The sequence below is a fragment of the Dermacentor variabilis genome, chromosome 10 (assembly GCF_050947875.1).
Source record: "Dermacentor variabilis isolate Ectoservices chromosome 10, ASM5094787v1, whole genome shotgun sequence".
NCBI classification, from domain to species: Eukaryota; Metazoa; Arthropoda; class Arachnida; order Ixodida; family Ixodidae; genus Dermacentor; species Dermacentor variabilis.
Genome location: NC_134577.1, coordinates 35837659 through 35860465, shown reverse-complemented (window position 1 = coordinate 35860465; position 22807 = coordinate 35837659). Strand labels below are relative to the sequence as shown.

The 22807-nt window shown below is 43.7% G+C and overlaps 1 protein-coding gene across 1 annotated transcript in view; it reads left to right on the top strand.

Annotated features, from left to right (window-relative positions):
- Nucleotides 1-22807, top strand: part of LOC142560312 (VWFA and cache domain-containing protein 1) — a 78520-nt gene that overhangs the window by 45837 nt on the left and 9876 nt on the right. The window contains exons 3-23 of the mRNA XM_075672307.1: nt 1153-1301; nt 1810-1916; nt 3283-3421; nt 4594-4738; nt 6105-6240; nt 6859-6945; nt 8431-8568; nt 9107-9207; nt 9979-10111; nt 10893-11042; nt 11907-12030; nt 12639-12765; nt 13284-13455; nt 14343-14485; nt 15204-15301; nt 16191-16385; nt 16904-17026; nt 18827-18929; nt 19039-19137; nt 19404-19469; nt 21202-21288. Of these exons, the coding sequence (XP_075528422.1) occupies nt 1153-1301; nt 1810-1916; nt 3283-3421; nt 4594-4738; nt 6105-6240; nt 6859-6945; nt 8431-8568; nt 9107-9207; nt 9979-10111; nt 10893-11042; nt 11907-12030; nt 12639-12765; nt 13284-13455; nt 14343-14485; nt 15204-15301; nt 16191-16385; nt 16904-17026; nt 18827-18929; nt 19039-19137; nt 19404-19469; nt 21202-21288 (2622 nt within the window). The remainder of the gene's footprint in view (nt 1-1152; nt 1302-1809; nt 1917-3282; nt 3422-4593; nt 4739-6104; nt 6241-6858; nt 6946-8430; nt 8569-9106; nt 9208-9978; nt 10112-10892; nt 11043-11906; nt 12031-12638; nt 12766-13283; nt 13456-14342; nt 14486-15203; nt 15302-16190; nt 16386-16903; nt 17027-18826; nt 18930-19038; nt 19138-19403; nt 19470-21201; nt 21289-22807) is intronic.

Genomic DNA, 22807 nt, shown 5'->3' with positions numbered 1-22807 from the left:
GTTTAAGCTAAATTAATAAAGTATATGTCCTTGGTGGTATTCACGTTTAAGTCTTTTTATTAATGGAGGCATGGTATGCCAGATAAAGAACATTAAGCTCCTGCACCAGCTTCCTATGATGCCATCAATTTTGGCACCATATGACAAAGACTAGCTAATTGTCTATATATAATGTTTGACTAACATATAAGAATATTTAAGCCTCTATTAAGTATTGTTATTCTTTCCCTGCATAAAATGGGCCTAAATATTCAAGGAGGGATTGATTGATTGATTGGATTATTTAGATAATGAATGAATGAATCAAAGAAGTATGTAATATGTAATGACAAGACATAGGTAAGAAGGTGGATATTGTAACGGCCTTTCAGCATTTCTGTGCTTGAACTATCCCTCTGCAAAAATTCCATGAAAAATGTTGCGGATGTCACAGTGTTTATTCTGCGAATAAGCAGGGCCTTTGTTACTGAAGAAATGCACATATTTTTGACAGCGTAGCATAACAGCGTAGGCTTTCAGTGGCTCCCTAAGCCCTTTGGATATCCAGTCGCCTGCTTGTCTGTCAATTTTTTTTTATATATGTGTTTGTGCATTGATCATGAGTTTTTCTTCTGTTTATTAATACTATTGGATAATGTGGTTGAGAAATAATGCTTACTTTCTGTGGCATATTAAAGCATTAAAATTCAAGTTTCACATTTCACGTTATGGTGTTCGAGTGCATGTTGAAACATATTTCACACTGACAGTGTTGTCCGTTGATCCTAATTATAATATTGACGTGCAATAATTTGGCACATGATGACACTGGCTTCTTGAGGCGAGAACGAGGAAGATTGTGGTTGCGCGCGCGCTCTCCGAGGATCAGCCATTGCTGAACGCAGACATTTTTTTGCCAATCTGTCACTGGTGAACTATTTTAGCTTGTACTAGCTGGGTGACATTTCTAGTACATTGCAGAAATCATATCAGATTGTCTTGCCGCCTTGGCCACATCCATCACTCCTTTGATAGTATGGTTATTCTGTACGTGATAGAAAGAGTTTCCCACTCTTTCCATTGCACTTTTCTTGTACACAAGCATGAAAATTCTCATAAACACAGAAGACTTTCATCTGAGGAGTTTGTTTTGTTTGTGTTCTATTTTTCCAGATCGCTGACAAGCTGCAGAAGAAGCTGCTGTCGTATGTGGCGCTTCTGAACCGCAGCGCAGATGTTGTGGAGGAGGTCTACAGGTTTCGACAGCGGTATGCATTTCCAGCGGTGAACCCATGCTGCTTGATGGATCCGAGTGTGTTGATGTGAGTCCCTCTGCAAGTTGTCTTTGATTGCTCTGCACTTCTCGTAAACCAGCTGTAAATACCCCATGCAAGTGACTCAGTATTCTGTAGTTCTTGCCCCCGTACTTGAACTACTTATGTCAAATCAACTGGGTACACTGGGTAACATCTCAGTGCTTGCAAAAGTTATCGTTCCAGAAAATATTTCGAATAGATGGTGACACAGAAAGAAAGGCAGAAGGCATTCACGGTACCGACATGTTGCTACCTTTTCACACTGTCCTTACGGGCTAACAGAATTACTGCAAACAGAGAACAGATATGGCCCTGAATTTTTCTTGCCTCCCCTTTCATGTTTATTTCCCTCAATTGTTTCAGAATGTTTCAGAAATGTTTCAGAAGACGAATAGACAACAGCAAATCATTACTGTGAATGTTCCTTACCTCCCCTTTATGTTGCAATCTTTAGGAGTCACATGCAGTGAGAATTACATATTCGCTGTTGCTTTTCTCTCCTTTCTCCCCACAGGATGGACAACCACTTTGGCACAGAAATCACAAACTCAACGACTTGTGACACAGCACCCCTGTCCCTGCCCAAGGGTGTCTTCAGTCCTGGGCCCAACCTCACTGATGGTCAGTACTCATTTATTTCTAGCCTAAAGTTAAGGCCTTTAAGCTAGATCTTTGGGTGGGAAACCATTCTTCAATAAGGGTGTCCCACATAACTTGAGCCAAGAATTTAAAAATGAAAGGCGCGTCGGAAGCAAATGGTACCGAATGCATACTATTCACAATAGCCTGTAGTCACTCAGACAATTTTTTTTCCCCCAGGACTCGCTAATTAATTATGTTTAATTACCCAACTTTTTAGTTGTTGGCTGAGGACCCCAAGTATGATACGCAGATTTGTAGAGCACCTTTACAAACCACCGATCGAGTTGTTTCTTTTACAATACATCTCATGTAGTCCTTCTTTCTGGGTTGCAAAGAAAGCCAGCGAAATATGAAAAAAAAGATGTGATGGAGCGTTTGCGCAGGGGTATTGTGCTGCTCTCAAGCATGCATTCGGTGAACAAGGTCAGCTGCATCATGACTGGTGATGAGGAAGTGGCAGGGCGTTCTTTATCTCATCGGCAGTGCTCAGCAAGCAGCATGCATTTTCACCTCATCGAATGGGAGCCGACCTTGTTCACGGAACGCACACTTGAGAGCAGCACATTACCACTGCGCAAGCGCTCTGTCACGTGGCTTTTTTCATATTTTGCGCGCTTTCTATGCAAACTGGAAAGAAGGACTATGTGAGACGTATCGTAAAAGAAAAAACTCTATCTCTGGTTTCTGAAGGCACTCTACAAATCTGCATATCATACTTGGGGTTCTCAGCCAATTTTTAAAGAGTTGGGTAATGTTGTTCTGGGCAGCCCCATGGGGGATGGGGGTTAGTATTTATTTACTTCAGTATTTTGATAAGTGGAGAGTTTCATTCTAAGTTTAATCACTGTAGGGCAATAAAATAAGCGGACATTCACTCGCACACACTTGCCAATATATTTTCTAGATTCTGCGCTCACTCGAACGTTCACTTTCTTGCAAGAGGCTGCCACTGCGATAGTATTGCTTTGTATAGCACATGCTTCCAGGCCCTTGTGTTTGAAGGGCTTTGGAAATGCAATAGTGCTTTTTGGAAATTTTCACCAATGACATATCATAGTACATATTATCATCCCTTCAGAGTGTATCAAGACACTCTGAATTTATTACATGTACATTTTACGGACTTTACTATGACTGTTTTTGAGGCCCCTTTACAGCCATGTCACAACCAACTCGCGTAATTCATTACTACATTGTGAACTCATTAACTGTGGCCTGGTGCTCTTTGACCATAGTTGCACCACAAAGCACAAAATTACTGATCGGATGACTTTAGAGTAGTGAGTATGTCAATGCTTGTTTTCCTCACTACATCCTTTCGCTGTACTCGCCCTTCACCCTGCAGTGTTCCGCAAGAACTTGGAGTCGCACCCATCAATTAAGTGGCAATACTTTGTGTCTGCTGCTGGCATCCACACGGAGTACCCTGCCTACAGCACCGTCAGAAAGTGGTCGTGCAGGCATGTCGACGACCTTCGGCACAGGTGAGCCAAAGTTGGTAGCAAGTTCATGTGTAGATGTAGACAGGGCAGGTTTGAGGGGGCCGGTTTTGGGTGTTTTATGTGTGGGTGTTTATGTGTTAGTTATAGTCACCATGAGTGCAGATGTGGAGAGTCAGCCACTGAAACACAAAAGGCAAGGTTGTCGTGGATAAGGTTTGGATGTAAAATGAATGGCGTCAGAGTGGTGATTTCTTCAAAGGCATGCAAGAACATCTCCTTAGGGGGGCCACTTCTTTCTAATTGCAGTCTTCCATATCATTCATTCAACGCAACCTCATTAGATTGACATGGCACAATTCTTTTTCTTCTGATAATCTTCTCTGCCGAGCATCTCGTTCTGTGGCAAACTTGTTTGCATCCTGATGAGATGTGCCAGCAAGGGATTACAAAGGACAGTTATGCATGCAAAGGTAGACAGGAGTGTTTTAGGGTTGTGCATTAGACTTTTGAGAGTACTGTGAAGTGGGATGGATGATAAATACAAGGCGATAATTGTTCTGTGTTGTACATGCAGTTACCTTCATGCCTTCTATTTTGTTGCATGCGAAGCTTGCACTGTGTCATCGCGAATGTGCCATCTTGCACAACTCTAGCTTCAGCACATTTCCAGCTTTTTATCGCACAACTTTGCATTCCTGTTATACTGCCAAGTGATTCAGCAAGTAAAGAATGCTTTTTTTTTTCCCCCTGTGCTTCTTGCAATGTCACAGATTTACACTGGAGCGTGCCTTCAGTTCGTGAAACTCGCCCAACCAGCTAACTACTGTTTACTTTTATCATTTGAGCAACCACTCTATTAAAATACAATCAAACCTTGTTATGACTAAGTTGCATTCAACACGAAAATGCCTCCGTCATATCTTAATTCATTAGTAGCATGCATGCTAAATCAACAAAAAGTGTAAATTTTAGATTTGCTTCATTATATTTAATAATTTGTTAAATCTGTGTTTGTTATGTTGAGGTTTAATGGTATGCTTCATGTGTCTAAAATAGTTGCATTATTATATTTTTGGAAATAAGATGTCCACATAGTGCTGATTGCGCCACTGCATGCACTGATATACAATGCCGGGACTAAGGTGCATTTGATTATTACGTAATACTGACTCTGTTAGTAACTCAGTCACATGATATCATTCCTGATGTATTAGGGACATCTACCTGGCCACAGTGCAGCCACACACAAAGCATGTGGTCATTGTGATCGACCACGGGAACTCTCTGAGCCCCAAGCAACTAGTCACAGCCAAGGCGGTTGCCAAGTACGTCCTGTCAACGTTGTCCCACCACGACAGGGTGAGCCCCCACAGCCTTTCCATTTTTCACTGGCTTCACTTGCCAGTGGGCTGTCTAAAATTTTTCTGTCATGTTTGGTTTTTTTTGTCCTGTTAAGTTGACCAGCCATAACTCCACAACAGTGTGACATACGCATAAAACGACTGGAAAGCTTCAAACATTTATTAATTTTACACCATGGATTTATGTTTTGGGCTGTTTTCTAAGCTTTGTGCAAGTGCACCTTTTATCCTTTCCTTTTTTTTTTTTTTAAGAGTATTAAATGGGCACCAGGAGTCTACCTAGAAGGATAGAATGTGGTTCTCTTGGCAAGTCTCTTGGCATTTTTTTACACCACCAAAGGATAACTGAGATAAGTCATCCACGCATCGTGAGCACAACATTGAAATCCTGCAGGTCACCTACGGTACCAAAAGTAATGCTCTGTCAGGTGGTACCATTCTACAAGTCAGAGGGTTGTACAAAGGAAACACCACATTTGTGCTTTAGTTTAGTTCTGTAGAACTCAGGACCTGCGTGATACTTTCATAGTCTAATTCTTCTGTAGCAGAACTCGACAGAATTCGTCTATGCTGCATTTTCAGTGCAAATAGTTGTTTCAAATGCAAATTATGAGTGGTAGGACTACTGATTAGTGGGACATAGTCACATGTTCTGTATTTTCATATTAGTTAGTTAGATTCCCTCGTTTTCTAAATATCACTCTAATTTGTAAGAGTGCTACCTTGGGCGTTTCAAAACGTTAATCTACTTTAGGTACTCTTTATGTTTGGCTTTGGTGCCCTTTTAAAGAGTACACCTTCTCTTGAAGAGCTCAAAAATGTTCAGGAGCACACGTTTCGACATAAGGCTGTGTTGTGGCGGTATGCAAAATCAAAGTGCAAGTGAGATTTTCTCGCAAATTGCTACAGGTTTTATATGCGCACCTGAATTGGGTGCATTGATTTTGAGTGAAATTACCAGTAGTTTCTCTGCCCTGCCTGTTAGGGGAATGCAGTAAAACTCATGCTAATTTTGTGATAGTGACCATGCCACGCACAAAGGGAGCAGTGATTCTGCTAGCAATTAATAAAAAAAATTATAGTTTCTGTTGAAAATTTAGCATTTATCAGCTGTATTTCCTTTCCTATCAGCATCACTGCGCAGAGCAGTTCGTGCATGTCAGCATGTTAGTGCCATTGAATTTATATTTAGATCACTGTCGCGTAACTTGTAGAGTACCCTCAAGTTTCTGATTCAGTTGCTGATGACTGAAATTGTAATGCCATTGTGGTTCACCTGCTTTCTCAAGCAGACAGATAGATCACTATAGTTGACCTTACTCATTAGGATATGTCTGTTTGGCTCTGTTCCCTTTATTTTCCAGGTTGGTCTGATTGGTCTGTCGGGAGAGCCAAAGTTTCCTCAGAGCGACAAGTGCCTGTCCAAGGAGATGGCCTTTGCCACCTACGAGACCAAGTACCACTTTGGCCGCTTCATCGATTCTCTTCAGAAAGCTCCCAGTATGTGTTCTGCCTCCTCCTTGAAAGATATGAAACCGACCCTCTTGCATGGTTCATGTGTTCTTGATCACTATGCTGAATTTCACATCAGTTGTTGCTCATTTTTTTTTTCTTGCTGCCCTTGTTTGCTGCATTTATAAACTGTAACGGATCCAGGAAGCATTCGTGGAATACAGTCAAGATAATTTCTTAACCTGTTGGCAAGATTGGTAGTTGTTGGGGAAGTTGTTGAAGCCCTGTCTTGCTATGTGCTGTCATAGTTATTCCAAGTTCCTTGGGAAAGACATAGGAATATGCTAAGAAACTCCAGCCAACTTTTGCAGAAGTTGGTGTGCTATCAGCTGCCGGTGTCCTCTTCTATCACTGCCTTTTCTTGTCCTCTCTATCGGTGAACATTTTGAAGTTATTAATGTTCTGAATTATTGACATAACAGCATTTTTAGATGTGCGCATATTGTACATCAACCGATGTGGCATTGCTTTTAACAACTAAAGGTGCAGTTTCCCCAAGATATATTTTGTCACAGTTCTCTGTATCTCCATTAATGCTGCTATCTTACTTATATGAAATTACTTCTGTTGAAAACTCAAGTTCCTTCTGCGATTTCATGCTTTCAGATTCTACCAACCACCGAATCGGGTTCAGCAAGGCATTCGAAATGATCCAGAAAAGCCTTCGGCCTTCCAAGAACATTTCAAAGCAAGGTTGGTACACCTTCTCATTTTTGATACAGTAAAACCTCGTTAAACCGTACCTGCTGAAACAGTAGTTTCGTTTGAATGGCAGTAAAGTCAAATCCCTGACTCAGTGGCCATTGAACATAATGCGATTTGTAACCGCATAAACCATACCAGCGTATTAATATGTATCGTTTAACACATAGTGTTTCCGCTTTTCGTCGCAAAATCACGGCGGTACGGCGGCCTGGCAGAACAACGAGCCTCAGAGATGAGAACGGCCTCCAAGCGCAAGCGCAGAGGGCGCTTGGAAGGGTGAAGCCACATCAATATCAACAACATTTCAGCACTGTGCCAGAGTCCGAGCGTTATGGCCTGTATTGTAGTGTCATGTAAGCTAGGACAAAAACCGGGTACTCAGCATAGAAGAAAAATTTGACATCGTTCGTGCGGTCAAATAAGGCAAGAAGAAGTCGGTGGCGGCACGCGAGAGGGATCTATCGTTGACCATGGTATGTGGCATTTGGAATGCAAAGGAGAAGTTGGTTGGCAATGCTGCTGCAACCGTGAAAATACATCGGCTACGAGGTTCGACTTTTCGCCATTGTTGCGTCTGTTATTGCCGAAGTGTCGCCTAATAACAGTGATGAGGACGACGCAGAAAGCGACAGCATGGGCGATTTAGGCCCGGCAGCGGCAAATGCTGCGTGTTACTGCTGTGCGTTACATCAGCCTCACGCGGGTATTTACCCAGAAGAGGGGGCTGGCAGAAAAGCTGGCTCATGGCTTGAGTGAGTTTGAGGCCACCGTCGTCGCTGCTTGCCCGCCGTGGCATCAAACAAAAATAACATACTTTTGTCGCGCGAAATGAATAAATACTGCATGTTCTCTGCCCTTTCATGGCACTCTCTCGTAGTTCCATTTTTTACAGGTAAGTAGGCAATATCACACTATTTTGGTTAAGCAGTACTATTGTTTAGTACATACTTTTTCCAAGCTCTGGCCAACTACGGTTTAATGAGGTTTCACTGTATTTCCTAGCAAAATTAGTTTCATCACATATGCCATACATCATATGCGTTTGCATACTAGTAGACTTTAATGGGTCTTCGTTTATGGTCTTGTGTGATACAATAGAATCACCACATTGGTTCGTACAGCCTCCAACAGACATTCTTTCCCCCTTTAGTAGCATCTAAGTATCTTCATCCACTGCTATAAACTTATTCTTCTTATTTCTATGTTACTTTGTTGGTGGTAAACTGCCAGTTTCTCAAAACAGCACTCTATGAAAGCACAGCAGTGGGCTTCCCTTGCTTCAGACGTGCCCAAACAAACACGGTGTTGCTGTATGTTTTTTACTATAACCTACTTAGCTGCACTATGCTACGCTACGAGGTTTGGCTGTAGTAGTCATGATAGTTAGAATAGGTTTACTATATTTCTTGCCTCTTTTGGAAAATTCCCATCGTGCGACACACATACTCAGATTTACTCCTGCTCACTATGCAGCCGAGGCGCTGATCGTCTACGTTAGCCGGGGCCTGCTGTCGTCAATTGCGGATGCTCGGCCGGTGTTGGAGACGATTGCAAGTGGACACAGAAGCAGCGGCCATCGTGTCGTCATCAACACCTATGCAGTCATTGACGGTGAGTGTAATTTTTTTTCTGTGCACGTCGCCTGCAACTTCGTGCGTAGCTTAATGTGCTTTCACATGAGTAGCATATGTTCAACTAACCTGTCCTGAACTCTGTGATGACAGAGCTAAAGCCGTAATAAAGTTGGCTGTGTATTAACTGAAAAAATTGAGTGCATAGTACTTTTGCTCTCAAACCATGGCTTGTTTCAACAGAGCCTTTGTACCCTTGACTGCAATTTGCTTTAGTTTGCAGGAGTTGGATTAAAATTGTGAATGACAAAAAATGACTATGTGCTGTTAAAATAATATTTAGTCGGTGAATATTATATAGAAAGGCAACAGAATAAATCTTGTTAAAAAGTTGTTTGATAAGATTTCTGTTTTACAGCTACTTGGTAAGATGCGCCCATGATGACACATTGCGAGATAGTACTTAAAATCTGCTTTAAGAGACAAAAAGAATCCGCCCTCTGTGCACTTAAATGCGCATGACTTGTACGATTGTTAATCAGCTTATCTGATTCTGTCTTCTCTTACCTTTCTCATAGATGGCAAGCCCATCATGTACGAGACATCATTTCTCAAGGACATTGCTGAACTCAATTTTGTCAAGTACAACGTGCCTGGCGTGCCGTCACCAGAGCTAAGGGTGAGTGTTCCACTGTAGGCATAAGATTTTGCTGCTGCAGTCAGCACTGCAAATTTTTGGGACTTGTGCTGTACTTTTTGTGTGTTTGATACCCTTCTACAGCTCTGCCTAGCATAGCCTGTAAGTATTTGACATTCCCATTTCATCTGTGCACGTTTAATGCCCAACATATCATTGCTTTAAACACTGGTATGATCTAAACTCGAAATGGATTAGTCAAGGATTGTGTAGCCTTACAACTCTCCTGTATTCACAGCCACGCAAGTAAATAAATCTGCAACAGCTTGTACCTCAGAATTTGCCGTAGAGCTAATTCAATGCTCTTGTTTATGGAATAACCACACACACAAATGCAACTACTTCAACAGATGTTGCCTAAATCATTGCAGTCTATTTGTGCTGATTAACCTCCACCACTCCTATACAAATTGTGTGGTGTGTGACATGAGCTGGTGACTTATATAAATAGCTAACGTCAGAAAGAAAGCAGCAGAAACTTGCAACCTGTTATAAGTTTAATGATGATACCAGTCACCAACTCCTGAGACTGCCCGTGTGGTGACTGGTGTAAATATTCCATAGGTAGTACTCTTTAGTGCGACATGGCTTTGGGAAGCCTGCATCGCAACACGGCTTCTATCATGCAGCAGTGTTGTGCATACAATCTCAATATATTCAAGGTTGTGTTTGTGCAGTGTTCACGTGGAGGAGCTAAGCTGCTTCTTCCCAGATGAGGCCATCACTTAAACTCTTGCATGGTTCTGTTCTTAGGGAGCCATGGTGGCCATCAACTCCACTGAGAACCTCAGCTTCACAATGGGCCAGTTCTACTCTGCCTTGAGCTTTCACCGGCATCCTACGTCGGTTCACTTCTCTTTGCCCTGGTTTGATAACATTAGCAAAGGTAAGTCAGAACTACTGTGTTGTTCCTGTGTTTTGTGTGTGCGTGTGTGTGTGTGGGGGGGGGTGGTGTAAAATTATGGTGCCGGCCAGCCCAAGTTAACATGTGCTTACTGCACTTGAAACAGTGTGCAAGTTAGCAAGTGATGAGGTCAAGGTCCTCATAGAAATGCCACTGGAAAGTCAAGTTGTTTGACCTGTCACCCACCATAAGTATGCACCGCATAGAATTGATTTTTCCTTGCGTGCAGTTTTCATGTGGGCACGATGAACGTGGTCAGGTGTAATGTTCAACGCCCTAGCATTCTGTGTGTGCATGCTTCCATTTACAAGTGTCATGGCATTGTTTAAGTTTCAACTTGGTATAAAACATTGTTAGCTTCCAAGTTGGGTCCAAGCATTTGCAGCTGTTACATTCTGTTGCATGACAGTGTTTTCAAGGGTGTATATCTTCAACTCCCGTTGCCAGTCACTGTTACAATTTTGCACGTCTCTTCGCCCAACAATGCACTGGCGCTTCATAATTGTGCAGTCGGCTTGTGCTAGCGTGAATACTAACAGTCACTATACCAACTCCCTACTGAGCAGTTTGTTCAGTTCTTGAGTATCCCTGTTTGCTGAAGCATCTCTGGTTGTGGTAAAATTTCCCGTACCTATAGCTCAATGCAAACCAGTTTCCCATGTTGCTGTTCTTGCATTTCACTTCACAGCCAGTTAGCGCAAATTAATGCTGCCCTGCAGTTGCCTCTATCTTATTGCCTGCTTGTCTCTGTTTATCTTTTCAGACCTGGTGATAAGCATCAGCAAAGCAGTGGTTCACCACGGCGTTCTCTTGGGCGTCGCTGGCGTGGATATCTCAGTGTCGGACATGGCTGAAGACATCGTCTACTTCTCAAAGTCTCAGGATGCCTATAGCTTCCTTGTAGAAAAATCAGGTGAGCAAAGGGACTTCTTTAAATTTCAGGACACTTAAATAATATTATGTGTTGTTCATGGCAACTGTGGGTAAGATATGTACAAGAGGTGATTGGAGGTCATTGCAAGAGGCCAGGCAGGGAGGCAGTTTCGGCGTGGACCGTGATGACATTGTGGAATAAGTTATAAGGGGTAGCTTGTGATGGCGGACCATCGTGTGCTCTCTAAATTTTCTTTTTTCTTTTAATGAGTAAAGTGCTCATGGTATTGCTAGGGTCCTCTCGTCTTTTACATAATGTCAAGGTTGCACAAGCATTCCTGATAGTTTAGTCCTTAAATTGTTTTTGGTTGCACACATTGCGGTGTGCAGAGCAAATGTGTTCAGCAGCCTAGGGTTAGCTCTCAGTTGGTTCTGTTTTCTCATAGTTTTTTTTTTTCTTTGTGTTTTCCATCTTAGAATGTAACTTGTGCTTGCAATGCGGTGAGTTAAGGAAAGCTTGCGTTGTTAGCTAATACGATTGGCCTGCCAACGATAGGCGGTGTGGTGTGGCAAAATTTTGTGGTTTGAAAAGGCAGGCACAGAAAATGGGGGCTTTTAAGAGGAACAAAAAGGAAACACATTCCTCTTCGTTCCCCTTGTGTCTGCGTTTTTTATGCCTGCCTTCTTACTTAAAGCCATGAGCTTTTCAACTCGCTTAGGTAGCTTGCTGTCATTCTAAGTGCACCAAAGCTGACATCTTTGGGAGGAAACTTTTTTTTTTTTTAGAGAGAGAGACCCGTTAGTTGGCAAATCAGTGGATGCCATCTGTTTGCCAGTGCATGTATAATTAATGTGGTTGCACTTTGGTCACCTTGTGTCGTCTCTGGTTCTTCTCCTGCCTCAGGCGTGGCCATTGTGCACCCAGCGTTGTCGAAGCCGTCGTCAGTGTCGGAACAGCCGATGCACACGGACATCCTCCACCTGGAGAACAGGCCTGGGTTTCATGCCGTTCGACAGGACCTTCTGAAGTGAGTTGCTGGTAATTTGCGGTGCTTAGATTGTTGCGCATTTGCAAGCTTTTTTTAGCCTTGGGAGTCACAAACCCTGCACTGTGATTGGAAGCACGCACGTAGTGTCGGCCGACTAAGACAGGAGTGCTTTCTGAAACGAAGGAAATAGCACACAGGCACTCGCATGAAAATACATTCATTTTTTTGTGTACTAGTATAGTATAGAGGAGAAGCATTTAGGAGCTTCGTTTAATTTCTTTGTTAACTTGGGAGAAAAATGTCACTGCCCAAAAACATGGTGCTGCTAGGCGCTGAGAAGGACTTTAGTAACGGGAGTGGTGTGCATCTGTATGAAAAATAAGACAAGGCTAGAGTTTCCAACTGCATGCTTCTGTAAAGGCTGTGATGTTTGCCTTTTATAAAACGAATGCGCTGCAAATATAATTCTTTTTCTTGCTGCTTAGTTCCTTCTACGCAGTGGCCTAAAATGTGAAATTTCCAATGTTGTGTTGCTCGTTTCTGTCCAGCACTTCACATGTGAAACCACTGTCACCTGCAGTACCAACACAACTGAGGAGAGTTTTCTTTCTTTTTTTTTTTTTCTTTTTTTTTTTTTGGTATTACAGTGGCTCTAGTGGTGAGAACAAGCTCACGCTTGCATCAGTGGTGGAGTCCCCTGATCGTGCGACAAACCTGGTTGAAGCCGAGCCAGCTGAAGAACAGTTGTCTGAAGTTGTCTACCGCTGGGCTAGAGTGAGTCTGTCTCTCCAGCACCTTTTTTTTTTCTTGTTCTTCTTTTTGAACTTTTTGTTTGTAGAGGCAGCCATGTCGATTGGACTGTCTCCGTTTAATCGAGGCTTCCGTGGTAAGGTGTTGGCATTGATTGTTTCTGTGTGATGAACATTGTGTCATCAGTCATTCTTAGCCTCATTTCTCTGATTCTGGAAGCCAGGGGAGTTTGATTTAACCAAGTGGCTTCAGAAGCATTGCTAGGCAACAAACATTTTCAGATTTGGTTGAATTAAACAATATCTCAAATTGCTAGTTTCATATTAGTAGCGCTGCCGCACCCAAATGTTCATGAACTCTCCCAGGTTTCTGTTCTATTTGCATTGAATTGCTGCGCATTGACTCAAGTTCTCTGGAAAAGAGGAAATGCCAAGTTTTGCAGATACTCCGAATTTTATGTATTCTCTCGTGACATCATTGGGTATGTGCAACAGGCACATCCGTGCTCTGACGTGCCGCACCTTCCTTCGCCTATTGTGCAGGTGGCTGGTACGCCCTACATTGTTGCCATTGTGAGCCTGAAGCCAAGCCGACAGCAGCCAGTGCTGAGGGGCACCACAGCAGGCGATGCGCTGGGCGAGTTTTACTACCACAGACTTGATCTCGTGTCTCCGCCTCAGCTTTGTCGACACATGAAGCAGCTCTCTACGCTAGGTGAGTGCTCTGTTCGTTTGAACTTTCGTTTGTTTTTCAGTCCTCTCCCTTCCTTTGTCACTTTTCCTCACTACAAACCTAGCTTTTCTGGCTTTAATCTACATCATTAACCCTTTGTTTCACATCAGGATGCCAGAGAAAATGCAGATTATTGGCTCCTCTTTGAATGTATACAGGCAGAGATTGGTGGCTCTTTCTTCTTCTTCTTCTTCTTCTTCTTCTTCTTCTTCTTCTTCTTCTTCTTATTATTATTATTATTATTATTATTATTATTATTATTATTATTATTTATTTATTTTGATGTGAAAGAGTTGCATGTGTTGGTGTTGAAATTAGTTTCTCATCAGGACCATGAGACCTGCAATATGACAACAATGTTTGCTGATAGCAACAGTCATTGCTGATGTTAGACAGTTAATAGCCCTTCTCCATTCAAGCTGTAGTGCTGGGTCCAACTCCTGGAGTACGATAAATTTTCAAGTGAATATTTTAGGACATCGCAGATATAGCAGGATGAGACAACGCGAGAGTCAACACGAGCACAGAGGCTGCACTTGTGTTGTCTGATCTTGTCCTGTTCTTTTAACCCTGTCCACAAGCACTCACGTAAATATGTGTCAACTAGCTCAGTTCAGAACCCCATGACAAATGTTTCTTTAGCTGTAAAATTTTCATTCCATGGAACCCACATGGGTTATCATAGTAGCAATATCATGTTAAACTCAGATAGACAGCCACTTTTTCTCTCATAAGTCAACCTCCACATTGTGGATTTCTGCAGAACTGCATCCAATCGGGGATTGCAGACTGTGTAAGGTGATGTTTGTGCACTGTTTCGAGTGATATAGAACGTGTGCTGATCTAACTTGCAATCTGTTCATCTGCAGCTGGCAGTACACTGTTCCTGTCTGCGGCCTGCTTCCTGTCGCCCTTTGAGTACCTGTCCCAGGAAGAGACAAAGTCCCGAGTGCAGGGCTACATGGCCTACCTCATAGACACCACCATGCTGATTGCGAACCCAGGACTCAAGGTAAGGCTTCGCTTGTCGCATGGTCGTGACAGACAGGTGTTCCCGTCCATCGATATGTGCATAGGATCACGTGCATTGGCGAGAAATTTGCCTCATGACTATGAAAACCTTATCAGATTGCATTAGCAGAAATTTGTTCATGGTTACCAATGAAGTCATTGTGGACTACATCACAGTGACGAGCTAATACACAAACCAGGGCCTTCTTAATCTTTCTTTTATCCTTAAACCCCTATTGAGGTGCTAGGGAGGCCTCAGTGTGTGTCTGTTTTTAGGAATGATTGCATCGTATTCAATCCATTGAGCTACTTGGAGCTACTGTTGCAGGGCATGAAGTTATGTACAACATAACCTCATTTCACAGTAGTGCCAAGTGTTAAAGGATACTAAATAAAGTCAGTGAACTACTGTAACATTCACTACAACTTCATTTCCGAAGCACTGTGAACAGCAGAGTAGAAGTTGAACAGGCTGGTTAGTGGAAGCCAACAGCTTTTTCAGTTTTCATTAATGTATGCGATTCCTTTTCTGTGTTGCCAAGAGATTCAAAGGCTATGCATATGATGAGCAATTCCGTCCTTATGCCGAATAGCCGCAGCGCTGCTGCAGGTGTCATGCTGGAATCATCTTATGCCTGATTGCTGGCCTGAAGTTATTCTGTGTTCTTTCTACATGCTATGATGTGAGCACTGTTGAATTCGCTTTTCTTTTGGTACAGCCGGATGTGCGAGACGAAGTGTTGGCGATTGCTCGCATCACTTCCGAGTGGAAGAGAACCTTTGAGAGCAGCGAGTTCACCAAGCATGTGGTGCGAAGGTGAGTTTCAAGCGTTTTTTAATGTTTGTATTCAACTTTTCATCAATTAGGAACACACATTTTCAAAGCTGCGCTATGGCACATATGCGACACCTAAATATGTTTTTGAAGGAAAACAGTTTCTGCATCTTCTGGATGCCAAGCTCGTTGAGCTTTCTTGAACTCAAAAGTAGCCTTGCAACACTTTTCGAACACAGTAAATAACCAATACATTCTCTTGTTTGGCACCATGAAACGACGGCCACCTATTATTCATACACACTAACAACCACCTTCCAGTATTCAGAGTGCGACATTCAAGGGAAAACTAAATTCTGTTGCACACATCCTAGCCTCAGAAGTGAAGAGGCCCATGTATACTTGCCCATGCAACCATTGTAACACTGCAATGCCTACCTCCTGATTCAGCAGTGAAGATGCAACAAAATTTAACTTTTTGAATTCTGTACTGTAAAATTTGGCGGTGTGTTCTACTCATGACGTGACCGAATGGCGTGACCTTGTTCAATGTCCACTCATCATTTGTCATCAGCAGGGCTGTTCATATATGCCTGCGCTGACCTTACTTTGTATACTGTAAGGCCTACAACATTCAGGGACTGCTGTTAATATTGGATGGTAGTGTTTATACTTATGTTTATGATTGAGGAAGTAGATGGGAGGTCATTTGCTGTAGCCGGTAATGAGGATGTTGTTGGCTTGTCCTGTTCCACCTGGCTTTTGCCATGCGCACAAAAAGAACCAACAATACCACATTTGTAAGGAGACCGTCTCTGATATGCAGAATCAAGCGAAAGGAACGCTTCCAGTAGTGACAATCCCTAGCAATAAATAGTTTGCAAGATTTGATCTAATCATGCTTTGGTTCGTTTGTTCATTTTCCTCGCAGGTACGCAGCAACAGCGTGTGGCGCGATGGTGGCCTACCCCGGCACGGTGCTAGAGCGCAGCTACGACCCGACCGAGCGGGAATGGTACACTCGCGCGCTTGAGCACCCCGGCAAGGTTGTGCTCACGGCCCCCTACCTGGACATGGGAGGCGCTGGGTACATAGTCACCCTGAGCCACACCATCTACCAGGCAAAGTGAGTTGCACATTGCTACATTTTAGGATTTCTTTCTTTTCCTCTCTTTCTTTCCCTGATGTTTAGCCACAAGAACATTCAAGTGTGTGTATAGATGTATGGGTTTGTGTGTTTTAAAAGTAAACTTTCATAGCCATGGAAGCTTAGTGAATTAAATGCTTATATAACTACAGCACAGATCTGGCATCTACATTGTCTGCAACGATGTTAGTGTAGTGCTTGAGTGGCAGTTATATATGCAAATGCATGTTCTTCACATTTGTGATGTGTACACGTGCATGCACTAGTGTGCGTGTGTGTGTACTGTACAGCCTCCGTCATACTCAACCAGAACACTCATTTTAAGCACCTTCTTTGCTTTTCCTGCAAGGGTGCTTCCAAAGCAGTCAGTGTTTGCTTATTGCAGCCTGCGTTAATCCTCTATAGATTTGTCCTGACTGTTTAGATTAGGTCTGGTAACGACTGTACACGTGACTGGCACAACTATCAAGCTCACTGCAACCACATTTGCTATGCAGACCGGATGCACTTCACAGCCCTTCAGATGTGGTTGTTGCCGTCATTGGAATGGACCTGACGCTGGGCTACTTCTACAAGTTGCTGACGGTCAACATGGACATCTGCGAACAGGACAAAATAGCGTGAGTGTTAATTCCGTTTCTCCTCTGTCGTTTAACGTTGTGACCAGTTTAAATTGTAAAAGCTTCAAGAAGGACATTGGCCACACTTAAGAAAAGCATCAGGGAGTCTAAAATTGATTCTTAACCCTTCGTGATGACATCGTCTAATGGCCCACATGTTGCTCTTATACCTTTAACCTTGCCAGTATTTTGCAAGCAAGGAAGGACATTTGCCTGTTTAAAGTGTTAAAACAGCGGCACTGCTTCGTGATTGCTTGTAATTCGTCTTCCCGCCGTGCCTGTCATGTCATACTTAAAAGAGCATGGGATGTCTGGACAGGGGTCATGTAGGTGCCCACTGCACATTTTAACGCGATAGCGTTAAGGAGCTCGTGTCGCAGAAAAGCCGGTGTCGTCGGCGTCGGTGTCGGCGTCCGCGGCGTTGGCCGTGAGCGATAAATCACGGCAGGCACTTCATAAATAAAAGCAACTTCCAAGATGGACTGGGTGGGAATCGAACCAGGGTCTCCGGAGTGTGAGACGGAGACGCTACCACTCAGCCACGAGTTCGATGCTTCCAAGCGGTACAAACGCGCCTCTAGTGAATGCGGTGTTGCCTTCGAAACGAGCCGTGGAAAGTTATACTGCGGTGTATATCGGTAATTATGAACATGTAACTTACAGAAGTCGCAATTACACGAGTAGCGAAGTGCGTTTCCGCTGCATTTCTTCTGGGCTTTCCGCACACGCAGAGCCATCTTGCGGCAAACATAGAAGACCCCCTCCTCTCCATGTACGGCGCTGCCCGACAGATGGCGCGCCACGCGCGCATTGGCGCTGTACGAGGACCGGTGCGAGGCGGGTCGCGGCATGGACTGTCTCTCCCCTGACAACACTTCGCCTTGCTCCCTCTGCAGAATCATGCGGCCTTCCTTTCTTTAGATCACTATCTGTCTATCTTTCGGCCCGTGCCGATCACAACGCTTGGCTGGCGTGCATCATTTCCCCCTCCGAGATACCGAGTTCTTTGGTTCGTTCCGCTTGCTCAGGCGCACGTTTCGTTGCTGCGCCGAACGCTGCGTTGCTCGACCATATGGCTCGACGCTCACCGCGTCCGATGCGGGGCGCCTCGTAAGTGATGGCTGCCCTGTAGCCCATTGTCTTACACCCCTTGGCGGGTCGACAGGAACGCTGTCGCGTTCCACTCTTGAAGGCGAAGCTTAAGCGTCCTCCAATTTTTTCTTACTAGCTGCAGCATAAGTGCTGTATTTGTATGAGCATTGTTCAGTCATACCTGGTAACATGATATCTTGTGAAAAGCATCCTGCTGATTGCACGAGCTGGTGAAACACGCGTGCCGTTAACACCTCTCTGTTATCAGAGTTTCCGTGTTTGGATTACAAAGTCTAATCAAATGTGCAATCAGCTTCAAAAGTTAACAAGATGTGGGACTTGTGAAAAAGCTGAATTGCTGAATACTTTGTGCGTGTGGTCTGTGCTAGATAGAAGCGCAACATTGTTCGCACGTATTATTTCAGACTGCTGCTCGGAATGCAATTCTGTAAGTCCATGCACCACGGAAAATTAGCTTTTTTGCGGACTCCACATCCTGTAATTTTTTTTTACGTGTCTGTACACCGCAATGCACTGTCTCTTGTTGCTGGTGTTACGTCTGCCATAAGGAGACATTTCTCATCACAGCGTGTCTGTGTTCTGTGTCCGCATTGCAGTTTGGCACTGTAGATGTCAAGATGTATAGTGGCACCTTTGTCACCTCTGAACTGTGAAATGGCGTGATTTATCTGCACCTTGTGTTTCTAGATGCTTCATCCTTGATGATCGTGGGTACCTGATCGCCCACCCAAGCCTCATGGAGCCTACCCTCAGAGCTACGGGCTTGGAGCAGCAGCACATAACGCGCAAGGTGAGTTACTCTGTCCTTGCTTTCTATGCTTGTGTGGGTACGTTTTACCTCTCCCCCCTTCAAGTTGTTTCGTGCTAAACCATTTTCATTCCACTTTACCACTTTTCAGGAGCCCCTCGTTGTCAGTGACATCACCAATCACAAAGGCTTTGTGAAGAAGAAAGAGTGCAACAACTATGGGGACTGGACGGTGCAGCGCTTCTACAAGGTGAGCTGTTTTCATTTATTGAGCCACATTTTGTTTATCTTATGTCACAATAAAAACAGAACCAAGGCTAAGGAGTCACCAGTCAGTTATCCAGTTTGTGAGCTCCAACTAGCGTTTCACAGCGTGGACCGTTTCAGCAACGACAGTGCGGAGTGAAATTTGTTACAGTCCATTTTTTAATTGCATATTACTTTTCGTCAACTATGCATCAGGGAAGCAAATTCAGGGAAGCAAACTAAAACTTATCCTGGTTGCCTTGTTTTCAGCTCAACACCAGTCTTGAGGGCATCCTCACCAACTCAGTCCACGGGGAGCACTGTGCCAAATATCAGGTGAGGCTCGGCACAGCCGAAACTTCATGCGTCATGTTCACTTAAGACAGTGTAGTCATTTTTTAGGCGAAAGCCTTAAGTGACTTGTTGCAATAGCTCATGTCCGAAAACAGCGGTGTCTAGGCATTGCAAATCGATGCTACTATTCTACTGACATCAGTTGAAATTGACTTCTGTTTGCTAAATAGTATTTTTCATTTGCGAAAATTGTGCCATGAGATACCGTGTGAAATCCACTTGAGTTCACCGTCTGCTACAAGTGCAGTTTTTGCTTCTGAACAAGCCGAAGACTTGGTGCAGTTGGCAACACTACCATAAGGCACCATAGCCTTTTCAGTCAGAAATTACAATGCGCTGTCAATAAATGTATCAAAATCACGTAATTTATTCCAAAGTGCTCCAGACTGTCTTAAAGGAAAGCAAAAATAGTAGCTATATTATTTCTCCTTTATAGTGAGTGCTCGTAATTGCGGAGTAATTAATTTCTGGCCTTGTATACAGTCAGTAAAGTCACACTTTTTTTTTTTCATAAAAAGATTTGAATCACCGGCCCAAATCACATCTGCAATTTAATTGGCTGCAGAACAATGAGGAAGGCAAGTTGAGCTGCCTCACCATTGCTGATCTTCTAACGCACATTTTGAATGTTTCATCGAACATACGGTAGTGACCGTAGGAAAGTCGTCATGTGTTGTAGCATGCTGTGCAGTCTGTAGTGAACTGGCGTAACATTGGGTAAATAGAAGGATCAACTGAGCTGTAGGTCAATTGACCTACAGCTCAATTTACTTTCTTGATTTCTTTTATGCGAAGCATATTACTAGAGCTCAACCCAGCTCCTCAGGCGCGGCGGTGTCGCCTTCAATACCACGTGACACCGTGACGTCACGACAGAGGAGAAACGGGGCTCCAACTCGCGCCGTCGCTTGCGGCGTCACCTTCAAGGCTGACCGCGTGACACCGTGACGTCACGACAGAGGAGAAACGGGACTCCAACTCGCGCCGTCGCTCGCGGCGTCGCGGCGGTATATAAGCAGCTGCGCTTGTTTCTAGGTGGCTTTGGCTCAACTCTTGCAAGATGGGCTGGGTGGGAATCGAACCAAGGTCTCCGGAGTGTGAGACGGAGACGCTACCACTGAGCCACGAGTACGATGCTTCAAAGCGGTACAAAAGCGCCTCTAGTGAATGCGGTGTTGCCTTAGAAACGAGCTGTTTCTAAGGCTCAGGCGTGTGTCGCTTGCTCAGGCGCACATTTCGTTGCCGCGCCGAACGCTGCGTTGCTCGACGCTCACCGCGTCCAATGCGGGGCGCGTAGTCGCTGCGCCGTGACCCATTGTCTTACACCCCTTGGCGGGTCGACGGGAACGCTGTCGCGTTCCACTCTTGAAGGCGAAGCAGAGTAACGCATGAGTTGTTTCTTCGTCTAGCCGAACCAAATATAGTCAAGCAACAGCAGTTCACCAGGCTAAACAGTGGTTCAACAACTAAAATAAAGGCTAGTATGCTTCGCATCCTGGGCTTAACCTTAGCTGAGCCACAGCCATTTTTGTTTTTTTCCCCTTGCCACTACTGAATGAAATTCACTAAAAGAATTTGCATCCACAAATGTGGAAACATGACTGAAGTACTACATATAATGTAACTGCCACTCCTGCCCCCCTCCATTTACTCCACTCACTATTTAAAAGTATGTTTAATCGTCATGCTGCCATTCTGCTTTCACTTTTTACAGATCACTGCCATCCCTGGAACCAACGCCTTCCTGGGCATCGTCAACCACACATGTGACACTGTCAGGGCTTTCTGCCCATGCAGCATGGTTAGTAGCAACGCCTTTCGATTGTCGAAGCGTTTGTTGCTTGATTCGTGGCTGTATTTCAGTGCTAATGAATTGCGGCTGGTGCACATGTACGGCAGGCTCATGGTAATTTGAATGCGTCATAACTCTGTAGTAGCAGTCAATTCAGATCGGTAGGCCTGCTGTGATTTTAGTGCATTTTGAGCATTTTTCTTGAGAACAAGGATTCCAATATTCTGCATATTGTTACGTTTTCCAGGTGAAAGGAATGTGGTGGAAAATGGTTTGCAAGAGAGCATTCTTGGGCTACAATTAGGGAAGTTGTACAGCACAAACAACTCGTGAAACACCTGAATGCTAATACAGAACCTATATAGCTCAAACATTTATTTTCCCTTATTGGAAAAAAGCGTCCGATAAAATCATCTGGATATAGATTTATGCAGACAAAATTAGTCGCTTGGCCTTGATGCCATATCTCGGCAATAATCAGTGGCAGAATAATAATTGCCTGTTCCCTTTAACAGTAGACCATACTGAATTTGGTGGGTGCCACTACAGAATCTCGCCAATTAAACGAAAGAGCGATGAGGTCGTGCACACATCTGTATACGCGTACCTGTTCTGGTTGTGTATGTGTTCAGACACAAACATTAGCGCAAATGTGTACTATCAGCATAATTTCAGATGCAAACAATAGCAAAACTACTCCAATTCGTTGTTCAATTTCCAGGTTGACTGCACTTGTAACAGTGCCTTAATTCAGACCCCAAAACGGGCTTAGAAACATGCTATGGAATGATTGTGTGTTGCACATCCATGTAATTATGTGTAACATGCATTCTGGTCACCTGTTCACATTTCAGTTTATGCTGATAATCCTGTATTTCTGATTCTGACCATATCCTATCGAATTTTAGAAAGCTGAAACTTCTAATAATGTAAGCAAAATCTGCAATTCCTAGATGTTTTGAATTAATGAGAGTCAACTACTTTTCTAAACCGTTACCTAGTGAAGACTGTTCCTTTCTGATTTCGAAAGCAAAAAGCTGCCTTGTCAAACTCTCCCTTTTGTTCAAGGCAGACCAACAGTAAAGGAAAATACAGTCGACGCTTGTTAATTCGACCTCGATTCATTGGTTTGTGTTTTTTTTTTTTTTTGCTTAATTTGAATGCACTGGAAAGTCATGGCAAAACGCCATGCATTATTATCAAAAGAACACTCATTTAGTTCGAACAGAAAACCATGCCACTTATGTTAATTAAACCCCACTGACCTTTACCGGCGCACCCTCATGTATGCAACAGTTACAAAAACCTTGTAAACAAGAAATTGATGAGACAGTGCACCAATGCACCAACGAGCGTTGAAGTTTGTGGGCCACTAACCAACGATGACACTGTCAGCAATGTGACAGTCCAACACCGAGAAAGCGTTTAAAGATCTCGGCGCTCTTTGGTGCATGCTGGTTGATTCGAGCTTCAAGAGGAAGAAGCAAAAAGGCATTGCAGAATACTTCAAGCAATAAAAAAAAAATTG